Source organism: Nannobrachium achirus (assembly GCF_963921795.1).
Source record: "Nannobrachium achirus genome assembly, chromosome: 10".
Taxonomy (NCBI): domain Eukaryota; kingdom Metazoa; phylum Chordata; class Actinopteri; order Myctophiformes; family Myctophidae; genus Nannobrachium; species Nannobrachium achirus.
Genome location: NC_137819.1, coordinates 42751286 through 42772076, shown reverse-complemented (window position 1 = coordinate 42772076; position 20791 = coordinate 42751286). Strand labels below are relative to the sequence as shown.

General features: G+C 42.2%; 3 protein-coding genes across 3 annotated transcripts in view; all 3 read right to left on the bottom strand.

The window, feature by feature from the left end:
* Positions 1-5259: 5259 nt before the first annotated feature.
* LOC308293078 (uncharacterized protein) lies at positions 5260-6582 on the bottom strand (the record flags this gene model as incomplete). Its single annotated transcript, XM_080735508.1, is given in 3 exon segments — positions 5260-5382; positions 5384-5691; positions 5694-6582. Coding segments are annotated over 3 exon segments (1320 nt in total).
* A 450-nt stretch (positions 6583-7032) lies between these two features.
* LOC308293077 (uncharacterized protein) lies at positions 7033-8194 on the bottom strand (the record flags this gene model as incomplete). Its single annotated transcript, XM_080735507.1, has 2 exons — positions 7033-7139; positions 7264-8194. 2 exons carry the CDS (start codon positions 8192-8194, stop codon positions 7033-7035), a joined length of 1038 nt encoding a protein of 345 aa, XP_080591633.1.
* Positions 8195-11674: 3480 nt separating this feature from the next.
* Positions 11675-20791, bottom strand: part of sytl1 (synaptotagmin-like 1) — a gene marked incomplete at its 3' end in the record, with an annotated part of 31511 nt that continues 22394 nt past the window's right edge. The window contains exons 13-16 of the mRNA XM_080735506.1: positions 20020-20098; positions 18459-18558; positions 13170-13375; positions 11675-11817 (exon numbers count right to left, since the gene is read on the bottom strand). Coding sequence (XP_080591632.1) covers positions 11675-11817; positions 13170-13375; positions 18459-18558; positions 20020-20098 — 528 coding nt within the window. The remainder of the gene's footprint in view (positions 11818-13169; positions 13376-18458; positions 18559-20019; positions 20099-20791) is intronic.

Sequence of the window (20791 nt, the reverse complement as noted above, 5' to 3'; positions counted from 1 at the left end):
TGAAAATGTGACTTTGCTTGTATGTTTTAGAGGCAGAAGAATAATTTGCATAAAAATGCAATATTGTTTGAATTATTTAAAAAAGCATGTTTCAATGTTAAAGAAATCCGATCTGACAGATCTTTAGATATCGGTCCAAAGTTCACGTAAAAAAAGTTTTGTGCACGTGACGCGAAAATTCCAGAATAAAAGCGGGTTTACGCGTTTTACAAACTGCTCAAAGTGGCGGAAAATCGAAGGGCGGAGCTTACTTAACAACGACACAGATGTCTTCCGCTTGAGTCAAAGCACGCGTGTAACAAGTTGCATGTCTTCAAACGAAACGAGTCATGACTTATGCCCGTTTGAAGTTTGAATTTTCAGACGCTTCGTATAGCGCCCCCCTTTGGCCGATTGGAATAAAATTGGTTTCAGTGATACCTTGACTAACCCTCTACATCTTTGCCAAATGCCATGAACGTGTAACTTTGCATGTATGATTTAGAGGCCGAAGAATAATTTGCATAAAACTGCAATATTTATTGAATTATTAAAAAATTATATTTCACTTTAAAAGAAATCCGCCGAGATTAGTTTGACCGTATTGGTCCAAAGTTCATGTGAAAAAAGTTTTGTGCGCGTATCGAAAAAAACCCAGGAGGAGATAGATTTTTACTGTTTTTCATATAATTCCGAATTGTGGGAGATCTAAAGGTCAGAGGTCAAAAGTCAGAGGCTAAAAGTTGTTCGGCATGAGGAGACGCATACGTGTATACAGGTTTCATGCCTGTACCTCAAACACAGCATGAGCTATACCTGTTCAAAGTTCGCACTTTCGAAGGCTTCCTACAGCGCCACCATTTGGCCGATTGCTGTAAAAAGTAATAGCACACTTCGCCACTGTAAACTGAACACATTGATGTTTTTATTTTCATTTTCTCACTAAGTATGTAGGAGTAGAAAGGAACCGAAGTTTTTTGATACTTGATATGCCTGCCTGATAGATAAATAAATAAATAATGACAATATCTAAAGTGTGCTCGCCTTATAGGCGAGCCCACAACTAGAAAAATATTGTTCCTTCGAAACAATTGTGGGCTCGCTTCAAGCCGGAAAACAATGGCTATAAAAGTACAAAATGTCAAGATCGCAGGCAGTGCTCTCTTTGACGTTACTGACGTCAAAGATTGGTCCATTTTGTTCCAAAAATGTGTTGTGCAAAAGTTGACCCGCTGCTGGCGCTATAACAGGCCAATGTAAGAAGGGTGGTATCTGTTCCTTGACCTATTGGGAATGTGCTTGCAAGATTTCACGCACATTGCAGGCTGTGTTCATGATTTGAGGTGTTTTTGGCTTTGGCCACTTTATCGCTGCTTGCAGCTATATTCATTTTTTTGTGTGTGTGTGTGTGTGCACTTCATAGGCATATTAGATAAAGGTCCTTAGATTGTGTGTAGAATGTTTCATGCAAATTGCAAAAAAAAATCCTAACGGGTTTAAGCGTTTCACAAACTGCTCAAAATGATATAGCGCCCCCCTTTGGCCAATTGGGGTAAGATTGGTTTTAGTGATATTTGGACTAACACTCTACATCTTTGCCAAATGCCATGAACATGTTACTTTGCATGTATGATTTAGAAGCAGAAGAATAATTTGCATAAAACTGCAATATTCATTGAATTTATTTTAAAAAGCATGTTTCAATTTTAAAGAAATCCGATCTGACAGATCTTTAGATATCGGTCCAAAGTTCACGTAAAAAAAGTTTTGTGCACGTGGAGTGAAAATTCCAGAATAAAAGCGGGTTTACGCGTTTTACAAACTGCTCAATATGGCGGAAAATTGGGGGGCGGAGCTTACTTAACAACGACACAGATGTCTTCCGCTCGAGTCAAAGCACGCGTGTAACAAGTTGCATGTCTTCAAACGAAACGAGTCATGACTTATGCCCGTTTGAAGTTTGAATTTTCAAACGCTTCGTATAGCGCCCCCCTTTGGCCGATTGGAATAAAATTGGTTTCAGTGATACTTTGACTAACCCTCCACATCTTTGCCAAATGCCATGAACGTGTAACTTTGCATGTATGATTTAGAGGCCGAAGAATAATTTGCATAAAACCGCAACATTGATTGAATTATTAATAAAATATATTTCACTTTAAAAGAAATCCGCCGAGACTAGTTTGACCGTATTGGTCCAAAGTTCATGTGAAAAAAGTTTCATGCGCGTATCGCAAAGATCCCAGGAGGAGATAGATTTTTACTGTTTTTCATATAATTCCAAATTGTGGGAGACCTAAAGGTCAGAGGTCAAAAGTCAGAGCGTAAAAGTTGTTCGGCATGAGGAGACGCATACGTGTATACAGGTTTCATGGCTGTACCTCAAACACAGCATGAGCTATACCTGTTCAAAGTTCGCACTTTCGAAGGCTTCCTACAGCGCCACCATTTGGCCGATTGCTGTATAAAGTAATAGCACACGTCGCCACTGTAAGATGAACACATTGATGTTTTTATTTTCATTTTCTCACTAAGTATGTAGGAGTAGAAAGGAACCGAAGTTTTTTGATACTTGCACTGACTGCCTGCCTAGTATAGAAATAATGACAATATCTAAAGTGTGCTCGCCTTACAGGCGAGCCCACAATGACAATATCTAAAGTGTGCTCGCCAGGTACTGGCGAGCCCACAATGACAACATCTAAAGTGTGCTCGCCTTATAGGCGAGCCCACAATAATTAATTATGTTAAGCCATCCAGGATGACAGTGAGTCATGAACATGAAACCTTTGTTTCTGTGAAAAGAACATTTTGAAAATAGCTAAACAAAGGGCATTTATCAAATGTAGTACATCAAATAACTAAATATTAAAATATGTTTTTATATTCACGTTATTCCTGGCCCCGCCCCCGGCTTCCTGTTCATATCCTGAAAGAGGCGGAGGCTGAAAAAGCTGGCCTGAAAAACATCATTTGGTTTCCTGTTGTCCTTGCATTAAAGTGTCAGTAGTTGGCGTTCTAGGCTCTGGGCTTTGAATGTATCTGGTTTGCCATGTCTGCTTATAATAAGCAATTTGTGTCTCTAAAAAAATAGTTACTTTCTAATATTTTTTAAACCAGTAGTGCTCAAATCTTTTCATATCAAGGACCCCAGATCACATATTTGTCCATAGTCGCACACCCCCATCTGAACATATGTGATGCCAGGGACCTCCACACAGATTTGTTGTTAAAAAATTTCAAAAATATTCAAAAAAAGGTTTTCCCTCAATAATTTTTAAATAGCAAATATACAAGCTCACAATGTGTCGCAATGTGACACATTGTGAGCTTGCTGATCTGCTATTTTCAAATGTAAATGTAAAGTAGTGTAGGCTTATTTCATTGGCAAAATTCCATGTCACTTCCTTACTTGGGAGGAAGTGAAAAGATGTTTATGAAGCAGCACACAAAGGGCGCGTTCGGAAATGCGCACTCAACGCACTGGTGTGCCATGTTGTCGTTCGTTTATTCGGTGCACTTGGTGCGTTGTCGTTCGGAAATCCAGTGCGCGGCGCACTGGTGTGTTGAGTGCACGCACTCACCAACCCTACTCAGAAGATGGGGTTAGGCGGTGTGGTGCGGTGGTTCGGTGTTCTGATTGGTTGGTTTTCATAGCCATGTCTCGAACGCTTCTCAGCTGTGAAGAATGGAGGAAATTACCGCAAAATGCAGCATTTGCAGCTTAATTGGTCGTTTGGCCTTGATAGTTTCACACACATTAACGTGTAAACTAACAGCAGGTATGCCAATGCTATGAATTACATCTCCTTTCAATGTCAATGTTACGTTAGCATACTTAGCAACTGCTGCTTTTCAGAAAGTTTGCCTTCAGAGTTCAGAGTGAAAAAGCACACAGCTCCCTGTTAAAACTGGTCGTTCGTAAATAAGCCACACTGAACGCACTCTCCAACGTCACGCCCACTGCACTCACTACACCGAGCACACACTCGGTGCGGGTTTCCGAACGCACCCAAAGAAAAATGCTCCAGCGCCCTCTGTAAAAGGAAAATGGCAGCCTCCATAGAATGGCCAGGAATATGGTGAATAGGATCAAAGGTTTTATGGTCGCTTACGTGATTCACTGGAATCCTGGATGGCCTGGTTCTAGGCTTAACATAATTGTTATAAATATTTTTGTAAATGTCTATGGGGGAAAATGAATGGGAGATTTTTTGTGGAGCCCGGAAACCACTTCCGCTGCAAACACCACAATCTATTGAAAAATCTCCCCCAACAATTATTTTGGGTTTCAATCATGTACTGACTTATTTAATATTTGATTCCTTGCAGACAAAGGAGGCCAGCCAAACTTGTTTGCGATGATTTTTGTAAATGTTATAACCATACCTAAGACCATACCAAAGATCTATGGACGATTTAGATTTTTGGCCGAATTCCCTCCTAGCTAGTATAGTGACCATTCTGAGGACCCCCGAGACAGGTATAATCTAGTTCTACTGGAAAGGGTTAAATCTTAATTGTAACTTTTGTAAAGTTTGCTGTCCATACAAAAATGCTGAAAAGTAGTTTCTGCAACCTTGTCTCTCTTCTCAAGCAACTGAACAACAACATTCAATTAAAATACACTTTTAGATCTTATTATGCACAAGGGAAAATCGTTTTGCTCAGGATAATGCATAATATTTATATCATCAAGTAAAAGCATTTTATTCAAACAACTGTCCACAATCCTTAGTTTTTTGTATTTCTTCTTTTTTTAAATAAAGAATTCATTGCATAATAGATGTCTCTTCTCAAATCACATCACTGATGATACGTCCCAGGCCAGATGCATCCATGTGATGTTTTTCTTCTTTTTTTTTTTATCTCTTCTCAAACAACTGATTAAAATGTCATCAGGTAAAAGCATTTTTATTCAAACAATTTTAACAATTATGTTTATTCTCTTTTTACAATATTGTTATGTTACAGAATTGTCAACATTTTTTCTTCTTTCTTATTTTGCATAAAACACATTTTGTGGCATAACAACACATTGTTCACCAGTGCCAGTATTTCTGTTAATCTGCATCTCCTATTTTCGCTTTTAAGATTTTTCTTTCTTTCCTTTTTCTTTTAACAGATCTGTAATTTGGGGAAAGAGAACACATGCTGCATGTGTCAAATGAACCCACCTCAGCTTAAGGATTTCTCATGACGTCTTGGTCTCAGAAAACTGTATGTGTAGGCCTATATGTATTTGCTAAAAGTATAAAACGATACGCTTCTGTGACAGATCTACAGTCTTTTTGAAACAGTATCTGTCTCTTGAATCAAGGTGGACTCTTGGTCATTGTTAATGTGTTCACTGCTACCTATAGTTAAGATGGTGATCACTGTTGACAGCGTGGCGTTGCATGGGGTTCAGCAGTTTCACCAGTGGCACATTTACACCCCTGTCCTGAAAGATGAGGTTCTGCAGAGTCATTGCCTGCATTGAGTCAACGCCTAAAGAGGAGAGCAACAATTCCTCACTCAACTCACTCTTATCAATGCCAACGGTCTCACTAAGTAGAGATTTAACGTAGTCTGTTGGCGAGACCGAGTCTGCTTGTTTTGTCTCTGAATCCAACTGCTTGGACTTTTGGAAGAACTCTTCCAACAAAGGCAACAAACGCACGACAAGGGCGGAATTTTGGGAGGTGACGTTGTACGCCATGTTTTTGAAGTAAACCTGCTCACAACCTGTTGGGGTCTGTTGATCACAAGGCATTGCTCCAAACCTGCTTGAACGTCACCAACATCCAGCACCATGATTCCCTTTGCCTTCAAAAACGTATGGAAATGGTCCTTGTTTAAAAGAAGACCCAGGTTCAAAGCCCCCCAGTTGATAGACTGGCCTGGGAGACCAAGCTTGCGTCTATAATGGCAGAGCGCGTCAAGGAACGAATTGGCTGCTGCATAGTTCGCCTGTGCTGCATTTCCTAGGAAGGAAGCGATGGAGGAGTAACACACAAAGTAATCTAAGTCAAAATGTTGTGTTGCATGATGCAGATTCAGAACACCGTTCACTTTGGGCTTGAGGACCTTCTCGAAGAGAGATTCATTAAGGGTTTCAATCAGCCCATCATGCAAGACAACAGCACTGTGGAACACCCCTTTGATTGGACAAGTGGGGAATTTCTGGCCAATTGTGTCAATAGTCTTGCACACATTCCCAGTGACAGATACATCACATTGCATGGCAATGATGGATGTCCCATTCTGTTTCTCTACACGTTCTATCTCTTGCTGCATCTCTCTTGTTGGATTTCGTCTTGAGAGTATGACAACATTTCCTGCACCTCTCTGAGAAATGAACTTGACTGTTTCAAAGCCCAACCCTGTCAACCCGCCTGTCACAATGTACACAGCTTGCTTACTGAAAAGTGTCATCTTTGTGGGCAGCAATGGAATAACGGATATAGCACCTTTTACATCATTTGCCAGTTCCACAACAGGCAGGGTCTTTGAATTGAAGTGCGACTTTGATCCTTCCAGTTGGTGATTTTCAATACTTTCGGATGTCACACTCTGCAAGGTGAAATTCCTTAGGGAAAATGATTTCCCATCCAAGTTCATGGACTTGAGCCAGTGGTAAACATGGGAACTCTGCGCAGTCAAGGAGCCCTTATGTAGAATCACTGGCATTTGAATGATCTGCAGACGAACACCTTCCCTCACATTTTGAAATGTGTCCTGAATCATAGAACACTGGGACTGAGATTCACAGACTACGACGACATTTCTTACACCAGCAACGTTGCAAAGTTTAGCAATCATAGACTCATCAAACTGGGGCAAGAGGACAAAGGCCTCCACTTGGTTTCCATCTACAAAAGACCCATTGCACTGTGTACTATCTATGACATTCCATCCTGATTTGTGAGCTGTGAGAGTCAAAACCTTCATCAGCACAGAGTCGGGGACTGAAGATATAATTCCTAGGTTTTGTTTGTTTCCGGCCAAAGCACTGCACAGGATCTCCCATGCTAGGACAAAGTATGAAACACAAGCTGGAGTAGCATGCATCTACTGGCACTGAGACTGTGGTTGCTGCCTGAACAGGGTAACATGCAACAACATGATCTCCAACTTGAAACTTTCGAACATCCTTTCCCACTGCTGTAATCGTGCCACTGAAATCCAGAGCAAGTAAATTATGGTTCTGGGATGCTTGTTTGTTGCAGTAGATAATCTGGCCATATTGCATATGTGAAACACTGACAGGATAGTAGTCAGAAGTATGAGCACACATCTTACTGATCTGAATGTCAACTGATGACTCTGCAATTGGCCAGCCCTCTTTATCATTGAAAGGAACAGCGGACAGCTTGGTCATTGTATATGCATCAGCTATCTGAAGGATGCAGGGATCAGACAGTGTGGAGCAGAACTTGTTGTCGAAGCTGTTAACATCACTTTGAACAGGGGTACGGACAATGGAAGGTTTCAAGACTGTCCCGTCTTTTACAACCAATTCAGGATACTTACTGCATGGGAATGATCTCAGGATCTGAGAAAGTGCAGTGATGTCCTTAGCAGAGATGGAACTCATGTCAATCAGTTGAAAAAAGAGTTCTGGTAACTCTGCAGCTAATGCTCTTGTCATGCCAAGCAGAGCAAAGCCTGGGCTTATGTGGTCTACTGTGATATCAGCAGCACGGTAGGTTATTGTTCTGATGGAGTTAGGAAAATCCATTTGTTTCAGTTCAACAACTATTCGGCGGAATATCTCACAGCAGCTCACCAAATTCTGCAAGACATCATCGGCTGCCAACAAAGATAGATCTTCTTTGCCCCACAAAAACAAGACCTCATCAAAATGTTTCCCTACTTCTTTGATGTTGAGATTTACCAAAAGAGTATGGAATCCATGACTCAAGATTTCCTTTGCATGTGAGAAGGAAATGAATCGAGATCTTGGGTCCAGGTGTTGTTGCATTGCTTTAACTATGCCTGCCTGGCCACAGAAGACCAAGGCCTTAGGAAGGTCAGGGGATGTGATGTTTTCAGAGACCACATTGTATTCATTGTGGTAGAAGTATTCCTCAACCACATCAGTGCGACTCCCAAGGTACTTGAGCAACACATGCTTGACCTCAACCAACACTCTTCCCTTTTTATCGGTGATGAAGCCACAGACTTCATAGTGATCATCACCCACATCAATTGCTCTAAGGTAGATAACCATCTCACGTTGAAGTGGTTCCCACACTGTCACACTTCCAATTTTGACAGGGAAACCTGCTCTTCCCGCATAGCCATACCTTATCGTAACGGGGCAAAGTTGCATCAGGTAGTCAAATACAACAGGATGGATGCAGTAGTCGTATAACTGAGGCCATACGTCCTCTGGAACTGTTACAACTGCATATGCCTCCATCAACTCCTCCCCATAATACACATCCCCTTTATGCTGGAAAATAGTCTTGTAGATGGAATATCAGTTGAGCAGGTAACTCGGGTCAAATTACTGGGCGTGAAATTAGATGATTTATTATCTTGGTCTGATCAGATTGATCATATTGTTGCAAAGATGGGTAGGGGCATTGCAGTTTCTAGAAAATGCTCAGCTTATGTTCCATCTTCTGTCATGAGTGAAGTTGTTCGGTCACTTGTTTTATCACACCTGGACTATTGCCCTGTTATTTGGTCTAATGCTGCTGAGAAACACATGAAGAAACTTCAAATCGCTCACAATAGAGCAGCTCGATTGGTTCTAAATTGTTCTTTCCGTACCAATGTATGTGAGATGCATAAGCAATTATCATGGTTAACCGTAGAGGTGAAATTAAAATATAGCCTTTTGATGTTCATGCATAATGCTATGTGGAACAACACACCACACTTCTTTCATGAACAGATATTATTTTCAGGTTTCTGTCATGAACATTATACCGGTCAAGTGAGCTCAGGTCATCTGGTTGTGCAAAGTCACAACCAGAATAGTATGCTGAGAACTGTTCTTCACAGAGCTTTTTCAGCTTGGAATATGCTCCCTATAGATTTAAGACATACCAGAAGCAGATTTTCTTTTAAAAGGTTACTCAAACATAAATTGACGAGTCCTTCATAGATGTTTGTGTTTTTCTCTACTTTTGTACCTTATTTTTATTTATGTATTTCGTGTAAACACTGTATTTGTGATTATTGGTTATTGTTCTCTGTTTTTTATGCAGAGAGATGTCACTGTTTTTGCTATTAACTCGATTTGTGTCTATTTTAGATAGCAACATTTTTACTACTGTCTGTTTTTACTGTATGAATTATTGTGTGGACCCCAGGAAGACTAGCGACCACTTGTGGAAGCTAATGGGGATCCTAATAAAGAATAAAAGAATAAAGAATAAAGAGGTAAAGGGTTCATAATATCGAGAAAATAGATAGATAGATAGATAGATAGGCATAAATGGGCATATGTCTAATAAACTTGAGGATTGGATTGGTGAGCTTCACATGACATTTCAGCCAACCAGACTATAAATGGGCCAATCTCCATGATGGTTTCACATGACATCATAACATCTTACTATAAAGCGGGAGGAGCGGGCACAAACCTCTAGTACATACATGGGCCAATGGCGGCCCGGGGGCCACATGCGGCCCTCACCTTCTCTTAATGCGGCCCACAGGTTAATACCGGAATACTGATATATTATTGATTTCAGCTGTTACAATTCCAAACATGACCTTCTTTAATTCTGTCAGTCTATATTAGTAGCTTAATGACTAGTGTAGTAGTATTAAAATGTATTTCTTTTTGTCCAATGTAGGTATTTGTATTTAGGTTCATAGAGTCAACATGAATATTATAACTACGGTAAATGTGTTTGAAATTAAATCAAAATTTCAGGATTCCAATTAAAAAATAACAAATAAAAATGTAGGATTCCAATTCAAAAGAAGCAAAAATAGCCGATCTACAAGCTCAAAACGCATCGCAGCGCGATGCGTTTTGAGCTTGTAGATCTGCTATTTTTGCTTCTTTTGTATGAGATACTAGAATGACAAAGTAGGAAGTAGCAATATGCAATGTGGCCCTCTGGAGTGAAGGTGGAAATATAGTGGCCCTCGCCATTATCAAAGTTGCCCACCCCTGCTCTAGTACATACAAATAGACAAAGCCAGTTCTGGGAATATAGATTCATACAGATAACTCACGATAAGGATTGAAACAATGTTTATTATTGATGAGTAATAATACAAGTGTGTATACCGGTATGTCACATTAATATTGGCGTCTGGCTCTGCTTCTCCCTGCTCAGCGCAGCACAAAAGAACAACGTCATTAACCATGGGAGCAGGGAGATATATAGATATAAACACCCCCCATGGGGAAAAGAATTAGCAGCAGAGCCTACTGGTGGTGCTGGGGAGGCAGGGGGGGAAAGCAAGTGCAAGCAGCCAATCAGCAAGGCAGGAGGAAGAGACAACTGAGCAGGCTTTAAGTAGGTTGGCAATGATCAGCTGACTGCCACGTCACGCAGTGATACCCCCTCGAGTATATCTGTAAGAACCAATTCTGCCAGCGACATACATTTCTTATTCTCAACCTAATAATTCTCTCCCAATATTAGCAGGTGAAATAACAGTAGGAAAATGTTCTTCAGTCCATGTTTATTCATTAATTTACAGTATATGATTATAAATCAGCCTTAATTTATTCTTTTACACAAAAAAACAATGTGAATTATGGAGTGAAATGCATAACGTTGCTGTCGGGATGTGATAAAACATTTTTTCTTTTTTTCGAAAGAATTCTTCTTCTTTCGTGTATCATCGACCTCGATGAATTGATGCCCTACTTCATCATACAAGAGTTATTTATTTATTTAATTGAACAATTTGAAAGTGCATGCTTGAGGTCCATGGAATTTTTAAATATTTAACCAATGAAAAGTATTAACAATAACTAAATAATAACATTGCAGCCATTGAAACACGGGCTCCATTCCCCCCCCCCCCATTTCCCTGAAAAGTGACGTTTCCTCCCGACAGACAGTGATAATATACATAATATAACAGTGATAATAAACGTATACTGGTTGTAAATCAGCACTGAAATGTGTTTGAATTTGTTCTGTTCCTGAGCTAGAGTATGTGCCTCTGATACCCATTACAACCCCCACTCACCTCTAAGGGTTCCCAAACACTTCAGTGCCATGACCCCCCAAAATAATCATATTTGAACCCCACCCTGACAAGCACTTACACAATATTTTACAATTGGGCCAATTGGGTATTAAAAATAAAAGTCATTAAATTGTAACTAGCCCCCCAGTTTGGGACCCACTGCTCTACTATACCCATTTGGTACACAGTAGTAATCCTTACTCTTAATTAAGAGAATCTCTGACTTAAAACAATGTGTATTGTATGTGATGATGTACGGGGGAGAGAGAGAGAGTTTATGCAGTACGCTAGATTAATTGCGTTTGCAGGGTTTTGAAAGATAAAATCCATTGTTAAAATGTACCTGCAAAGGTCCTTCACTCTTTTGTTTTTCTCCCTGGGGTGGGTGGGGGTGTGTGTGTGTGTGTGTGTGTGTGTGTGTGTGTGTGTGTGTGTGTGTGTGTGTGTGTGTGCGCATGTGCGCGACTTTGCGTGTGTGTGTGTGTGTGTGTGTGTGTGTGTGTGTGTACATCACTTTGCGTGTGCGTGTGTGAGTACATCACTCAGGCCTGTGTGTGAGGTTAGTTCTGATAGACAGGGTGGTGTCTATCCAGTGGTTGGGGTTCTCGATCATGGAGTTCCACACGGCCACCTCCTGCTCTGTGGAGTCCATCCAGCTGACCTCCTGACCGTAGCTCTGACCTGCACGCACGCACGCACGCACGCGCACACAAACACACACACACACACACACACACACACACACACACACACACACACACACACACACACTTAACATATTTAAGAAAAACATATGTTTCTATCAGTGGTTCTCCAACTTTTTCATGTCAATGACCCCATCTAAAAGACAATCATACCCAGTGTGAAGTGAGCAAGAGCTATTTATGAGTTAATTTCATTAAGCGTCTCGCGAAGCTTGGCCAATGTGGGATGGGGCGGGACCAAGCCCCCAGAACGGTTTGTAAATATTGAAGCTTTGGCCCAGCTACTGGCCAAAGCTGGAACTGCAGACAGGGTGAAATACATGCACGAGCATAAGAGCACGACCCTGGGGTCTGCCATGGGGTTCAATGGACGTCGTAAATGCGACACACGGCATGTGACACACGGCTTCACAAAGTGAGTCATTTCTTTAAGCCCTGTACAGTATATGGCCTACAGTACCACAAATACTGAAAGTAGACAATCTACTGTACATGATTGCTCAGAACATGATTACATGGGGTTAATGTGGTTTAACAGCAGTAGACGGAGGAAGTACAGGATGTTGTACAGTGTATGAAGACATCAGCACAACATGATGTCAGTTATGTTCCCACAAAATCATTTCCAGCTGTGGCCTGCCGTGCCCACTAGAGGGCAGTGAAACACTAGGTTTAAGCTGTGCGTGTGTGTGTGTGTGTGTGTGTGTGTGTGTGTGTGCGTGCGTGCGTGCGTGCGTGCGTGCGTGCGTGCGTGCGTGCGTGCGTGCGTGCGTGCGTGCGTGTGCGCGCGTGTGTGTGTGTGCGGGCGAGCATGTGCGTGCCCATGTGAGGACCAAAACTCCCACCCCTTATGTGGACATGGTTATGGTCGCCTTATAATAATAATAGATACCTTTTCTATAGCGCTTTTCTGAGTAATCAAAGTCGTTTTTAAAAAAAAGAAACAAAATATATACTATTTAATAAAGGGAAAAAAATGATTAAAAAAGTTAAAGGTAAAAAAACGTTGAAAATGTTGTGTCTTGCTCAAGGACAATTCGACACTGACCCAGGGATCAAACCAGGAACCTTCCGCTTCCTCAAGCAGATGCGCTCCTGCCTCCTGAGCTAACGCTGCCCACGTACACGCGTACGTACACGCGTACGTACGTGCGTATTTGCCACCAGTGTTGTCCAATGTAAAACTCGAGTCACTTCCTGGCTTGCTTACGTACTAGAAATACGAGTCGAGTAGGACCCTGAATACTGTACAGACTGAGTGGCGAGAGTGAGAAAAAGACGAACGGTAGCAAATCAGTCTGGATTGGAGGCTACCCGTCCCCCCCTCACCTGTCCCGGGGCTGAGGCGCATCCCTCCCAGGTAGTGCGTCTTCAGGCCCTCGCGGTGCCAGACGGTCAGCTCGGCGCAGGCCTCCGCCAGGTCTCCGCTCTGGAAGCCGTCGTACACCATGGTGTGGTTGTAGGTGGGGCTGATGGAGCGCTTCACCATGCGTGTCTTCTGGCCGCTCTGGCGGCTGGCGTCCGGCAGGATGTAGCTGAAGGGGGCGGAGGTGGGGGTGAAGGTGGGGAACACAGCGGGATTAAAGCCTCTTTTTATTTATTTTTTTACTTTGTTGTATGATGCACGTGAGACTATGTCATCTACTTTGTCGGGTGGAAACCTCATATGTCAAAAACTGGACAAACCATTCAGGATTCAAATTTAAAAACAGCAAAAGTAGCAGATCTACAAGGCCAAAACCCGTCGCTTTGCGCTGCATTTCGAGCTTGTAGATCTGGTTCTTTTGATGCTTTTGCGTGACGGTACCCTACTATTATGATAAAGTAGGACATTCATTTATGAAAAAACATTAAAATATGGAGATAAGAGGTTTCTGCCCGACAGCAATGATTATGCCTAAATGTCTACTCTATATTCTGCACTTGGGGCTAAGCTATATACAGGTACACAAAGGTCTATGTTCTATGTTACTATATGTACTGTATGCATGCATGCATGTACAGTATGTGTATTGTGTACACACGTATGCATGTTGTACATGTACAGTATGTTCACGTATATGTATGCATGCATGTAAGTATGTACTGTATGTAATATGTGTTTATGCATGTACAGTGTGTATCTTACTCTACTCATATCAGTAACATTTAACTGTTTTCCTTGTTCTTTCTTAATCTTTATTCTTTTCTTTCTAGCTCTATTTCTTCCCTTTCCTGAAAACTACAAAGGATGGGAGTTTTTATGAAAGAATTTCACAAGCTTATTGACACCTGTAAACCTGTGACGTTGAGGTCGACGGTGCTACTTGGTGAAAATAACTCTACAAGTACAAGCTTGTAGAACATGTTGCTAGTTTATAGATCGTTTTTTGGCACTCGACACCCTTGCACAACAACGCATAAATCAAGCCTAATGCTGCACTCAAGTTATGACAGCTATTTTTTTATTTTTTTTATCTTATCCATCTATCTTTTCTTTCTTTCAGGCAGTGCTCTGTCAAATGTCAAACATTAAGTGGAGCGGGGCTAATCAAAACGATTCAACCCCCGAGTTCACATTATCACAATTTAATTATGCCCGTTATCGAAAGTCTCGGTTTTCCCCGACTCTCAAACTCTCAAAGTTCTTTGAACCAAACCCAGTTCCCGTAATAATAAAAGGCTGTGTCACAGGACCTTTGAGGAGCGGGAATCTCAAAAAGAAATAACTGTCTCTTCCAGGACAGAATGGAGCCTTCCTTTTCCCGCAAGCGGAGATAAGGTTTTGAGAGGAGTCATGACACCCGAGTGTTCTCCTCACAAGCAGGAAGACATTTGAAATGACAACAACAGTGGTGGGAAAAGTGTTTTAAGTAAAAGTATCAATAAGTCTGGTAATCAAAATCTACCTAAGTAAAAGTACAAAAGTATTCGCATCATTATGCAGAATGTCCCGTTTCACACATTATCATATGTATAACGTTTATGAAACTCTTGCAGATCTAAAAGCTCAGAACACATGTTGTGAGCTTGCAGATCGGCTATTTTCAAATGAGGCTGAAGTAATTAATGTATGTTTTGGAAAACCGTAACGGTAGTACTATTAACTAAAGTAAGGGCTCAATACGAGTGTCTTTTCTGTTGTGGAGATATCGACAAGCTCACATCGCGTCGCAGCTTGTGAGCTTGCACGCGGCCCACCCATCTGACCACATTACACAGCAGCCGAATGGCTGGGTGCCGCCAACAGAACACCACAGAGGGAAAGAATCCTCCTTCCCGCAAAAGCAGAGATAAGGTTCTGGGAGTCATCATGACACCTGAGTGTACTCCTCACAAACAGGAAGACATTTGAAATGTCAATAGAGCGTGTGGGCAGAGGAGGGTGGTCTGTAATTAAAGGAAGCTTTTAATGGGTCCTCCTCAACCCATTATGGTTGAGTGGCGTCCCTCAGGGCTATATACTAGTGTATTTTGTTCCACTGATCAACCCTCGATACAATTGATTGAACTTGAAAATAAACATGCTCTTAAAATGCATGTGCATGGCCCACAGAAAGAAGAATCCTCCTTCCCGCAAAAGCGGAGATAAGGTTATGAATATGATGAGAAGAGCAGTTATGATGACACATCACAAACAAGAAGACATTTGAAAATGTCAACAGGTCAAGTGCGCCGAGGAGGAAGGCCTGTAATTAAAGGAAGCTTAACCTTATGCCACGTCGTCTCATTTCCAGTATGGGTCCTCTGTGGACGTTATGACGTGCTGTGAGCTGTTTTACATCTTGGCTATTTTCAGCGTGGCTTAAAATCTGAGCCGCGCCGTTCCCGTGTGGATCCCGAGATGATCCGCGTCATTCGATTTTTATCGACCCGAGAGCAACGGCTTCTATTTCACGGCGTGATAACTTTCCAGGAAGAGAAAGGCTTGTTACTTTCCATTAGCTTGGAATCCCCCATTGATGACATCACCGGGATGCAGGTTTCTGAACCAATGAGACGCAGAGTGAGTGGATGGAAATGGGTCCATTGAATGCTTTAACTATTGAAAAATAGCATATAGGGGCGCCCGCTGGCCTGGTGGTCAAGGCGCATACCACATACTAGGCTATGATGCCTGCTGGCGTCGCCGGTTCGATTCCCGATCCGGACGACCTTTGCCACATGTCATTCCCCATCTCTCTCCCCATTTCCTGTCAGCCTACTGTCCTATCAAATAAAGGCATAAAAAAGCCCAAAAACAAATCTTAAAAAAATAATAATAATAAAATAAATAAAAATAGCATATATACAAGCTCGGTGCCGCGCTGCGAGCTTGTAGATCTGCTATTTTTGAAAAAACGTGAAAATTTGAATTTTGACCCGATTCTATAAGTGTCTTTTGAATCCTTTTAAGATTTTTTGAAAAACCTATGTTTCTGTCAGCAATCTGGCCAGCCATCGTCAAAGAAAAGGTCCTTTTCACTTAACTGGAGCTCAGTTAGCCTGTTCTTGAGAGACTACTATGTCAGTGGTTCTCAAACCTTTTCATGTGAAGGACCCCCAAAATGATATTTATTTGGCCACGGACCCGCATCTCAAAATATTTAGTTCCAGAGACCACCCCCACAAGCAAAATTTGAGTTACAAACGTTCGCTTTGAAAATACATATATTCAAAGATTTGCACACATTTTCACGACTTTTTCAAAAATAGCAGATCTACAAGCTCGCAGCGCGGCACTCGGTGCCGCGCTGTGAGCTTGTATATCTGCTATTTTTCACTGGTTAAAGCATTCAATAATTCTAGGCCTAAATGGGTTAAAATGAACATTAGTGAGGACCAATTGTGTGAAAATAAAATGGAAAATGGATGAAGTGTTCCGGCGTTACAAGTGTGTTCAGAGTTGATATAGTTTGTTGATCTCCACATGAAAACCCTTCAACAGCATGAACCACTTGGACGCGGGCATTCACCCAGGATTTGAGGTGACTATGCCTTATGCAGTCAACCACTTAAGCCAGGGGTCTTGTCAGGCCAAGGACCCCTCAGCTGAGAGAGAGACAAAGCAGTTGAAGTGCAATTAAGCAATGTTACACGAGAGAGTGGGCGTTAGCGTATGGTCATTTGCACTTCAGTGATGCGGTAAAGCCACCCTCCAGTGTGATATTGTGATTATACAACATCAAAATAAAACATAAATATATACATATTGTGGGGCATTTCGCTCTCAAAATAACAACCTTTTCTGTAAGTGTTATCTCTATTATCCAGGAAATACATGGAATCTGACAGAGTCCCTGTTTACTCAGCCAAGACAACCTTTCCCTAAACATAACTGTTAGCTCCATCTCATTGTAATCAATATTCGCTAGAAATTAATTTTATTGGGGCGCGCGCTGACCTTGCGGTACAGGCGCACACCACATAGGCTCTGATGCATGACAGCGTGTCGCTGGTTCGAATCCCGATCCAGACGACCTTTGCTGCGTGTCACTCCCCATCTCTCTCCCACTTTCCTGTCAGTCAACTGTCCTATCAATAAGGGCATAAAAGCCCCAAAACAAATCTTAAAAAAGAATGAATTTTATCAATTGTGTTGGTGTATTTGAGAACAGGCTACAGTAGGTGTGCTCTCATACTCGTTTTACCACAGGTAGAGAGCCTATTTCAACCAATTAGATTGCTGGGTCGGAACTACCTGTTGTATAATTAACCACTAAAGCCATAGGGTTTAGTTGACCGGGGTCCCCCAGGGGTCTATACTGTGTCCCCCCCTTTTCCCCCTCTACACCAACTCTTTAGACAAGCTCAAAACACATTGTAATTTTCCAAATGTTTGCCTATTATGACATGCTCAGAATAGCGACACCAGGGTTCATGTGGTTTAAACGAGGACGCTTGCCATGTGAGGAGCTGCTTTAGATTCTAGCTGAAGAGGGGCTTGGTGAGAGCAGCATCATGTCTGAAGGAAGACGTGAGGCTGAATAAAGCCAGTGAACCCTCTGCACCCCCTGCTGATCAATCTCATATGTACTTATGACCCACTCAATTTTAATTAAAGTAAGTAAAATCTATTTGCAGAGCACCTTTCACAGACAGTCAGAGTCACAAAGTGCTTGATAACAATAAAAAGTAGAAACATGTCAATAATGGCTTGGCGCAGGCTTACATTTTTGTCAATAATGGCTAGGCACAGGCTTATGTTTTTGACGCCAGCTCCTAATAATGATCAGCCATTTTCAGAGAAGAGATCTGAGGTCAATGAAGTATATCGTCTCTGTCGGGTGGAAACCTCATTATGGCCAAAACTGGTACTTTTCAGGATTCAAATTCAGAAATAGCAATTGCAGCAGATCTACAAGCTTAGAACACGCCACAAAGTGGATCTGCTACCTTTGATGTTTTTGTGTGACACATACTTGTCGTATGATCAAGTAGGGCGTTAATTCACAAAAAAAAAAACACAAGATGTTAGAATATGGAGATGGAAGGATTCTGCCCTACACGATTTACAGTAGGGATTGTACAGATAGAACCAAGTGGATGGTCTCAATTTGTTTTTCAATTTTTGCGCCGTCACTGAATGAACACTGAACACTGCAGACCTCCACACTGAGTCAAATGAACACTGTGCAGACCTCCACACTCATCACCCACCTTCTGATGAATGAATCCACTGGTCCTCCTTTAGCAGACAGGAGGCCCTGCGCCTCCCTCAGCCAGATGTGGAGCTCTCCTGTCTGAGGAACACCTCCTCCTTCACACACACACATGTTACAACACACACACACACACACACACACGTTTTTATTTACTGTACTCCTAATGATCTGCCATTGTTAGTGAAGAGATTTGGGGTCAATGCAGTGTTATCGTCTCTGTCGTGTGGAAACCTCATTATGTCCAAAACTTCAAATTCACTCTCCAACTTGCTGTGTATTGTGGAGGAAATGTATGTGATGGAGAGATTTACACATAGACTCAGGATACAGGAGGAGCTGTTTCTTGAAAAATGGGAGAAACGGACAGAATACACGACCCGGAAGAATGACACCACGGAGGATTGATATGGACTGAAATGTGACGAAGAAAATGATGTAAAAAGTTGACCCTGTGAATGTCTGTACACAAAATAAAAATTAAGTAAAAAAAAATCGAACCTCTGTTCGAAGTGGAGCTGTGTGTGTGTGTGTGTGTGTGTGTGTGTGTGTGTGTGTGTGTGTGTGTGTGTGTGTATTGCAGTTGATGCTCAGGGCAGGCTAGACTCAACAGCACCTCTCTGGTCACCCAGGATCATGTGTACCGATTTTTGTGACATTTGAAGAAAATATGTAGGAAAAGGAGCAAAAAGTGTGTTTTGGAGAAAATTCAAGATGGCGGAAAATCTATCCTGGCGCAAATGGGCGTGGCCTATATGGGGAGATGCGTCTTGACCCAAGGAATCCAGGGAAAAAAGAATTTTCCGATCTACGGTTCAAGAGTTACGGGGCAAAACGTAAAGTGGGCCGTTATAGCGCCACCATGAGGCCGAGTGATGTAATTATTTTTCGATTCATTCTTAAAATCATTATGAATCTCCTCTCCGAGGTTTGAAACTGTAGCTCCTATGGTTTACGAGAGAAAAATACTTGAAAGTGATTTCTTGCATTGTCCCATTATAAGTCAATGGGGACAATTAAGCGTCGTTTTTTGCCGATTACGTCGGCATGGTAAGGCGGATCGGAACGAAAGGTAATAGAACACCATTCCCGGCCGAGCCGCACATTTTGATGTATATATTGCGCGAGTGGCGTAAATGGTGCGGCACTAGTTACGCGCCGAAGTTTAGGCTACATACACAGACGGAGACAGACAGACAGACAGACAGACCCACACACACGGCCACGTATAGGGAGCTTGTGTTCCACACAGCTCCAAAAAAAAGAAACGTCAAATTCAAAAACAGCAAAAGTAGCAGATCTACAAGCTTGTCTGCTACTTTGATGCTTTGGCGTGGCGCTGTAGAATGGTCAAGTTGGGTGTGAATTCACAAAAATAAAATAAAAACACCAAAAGTTAGAAAATGGAGATAAGAGGTTTCTCTTCTGCCCAACAGCAATGATATACTGAGCTGACATCGTGATAATGATTTGACGTCACATGGCCCGGCCCTTATAGGCAGTGTGTTATAGGCTCAAGCAGCTCTATGCGGCACGGTGTGCGTTCGTTCAACACTCACCCTCTGAGCCCGCTGGGGTGAACTTGATCGAGAGCAAGACGGTCCCACGACTGCTAATGGAGTCTGGGTTCAACTGAACCTGATGGGAGGGGGGGCGGGTGGGACAAGAGAGAGAGAGAGAGAGAAGGAGAGAAGGAGAGAGGGAGAGAGAGAGAGAGGGAGAGAGGGAGAGAGGGAGAGAGGGAGAGAGGTTACTGCGGTGGCGTGAGTAAGCACCGGCCGACTCCACAGGGAAGGAAAAAACAAGAAAGGAGGCCGAGGAAAAGTAGAGGAGAGGAGAGAACACATGCAGGAGGAGGAGACTAAGGTTACATAAAAGCTTTGTTGGGATGCAGAGCGGTGCCTCCGTCTCTCCCAGACAGACATACAGAGCTCCTGTACCTACACCTCATCTTCCACACCACGTCCATAAAGCCAGACGACAGCTAGTAGTACCAATACCTGGATGTCCTGTTGGGATAGAGCACTGCTTCTCAAACCTTTTCCATGTCCAGGACACTTATTAGCCCACGGTCACCCCCATTTGAAAAGATATGCCAGGGACCCCCGTAAGAGAAGAATTTTACAGCTCTAGCAGTGATTCCCAACCATTTAAATTTCAAGGACCCCCAGTTTGACATGCATTAGGCTACGGACCCCCATTTAATGATATTTCTATCTCTGGGACCCAAATTTATATTGTAAAATCAATGTTAATTTAACTCTGAGAGTGTACAAATGGAACCAAATGGACCTGTCAGTTACATACCCATAAAGAGTCCATTTGATTGGT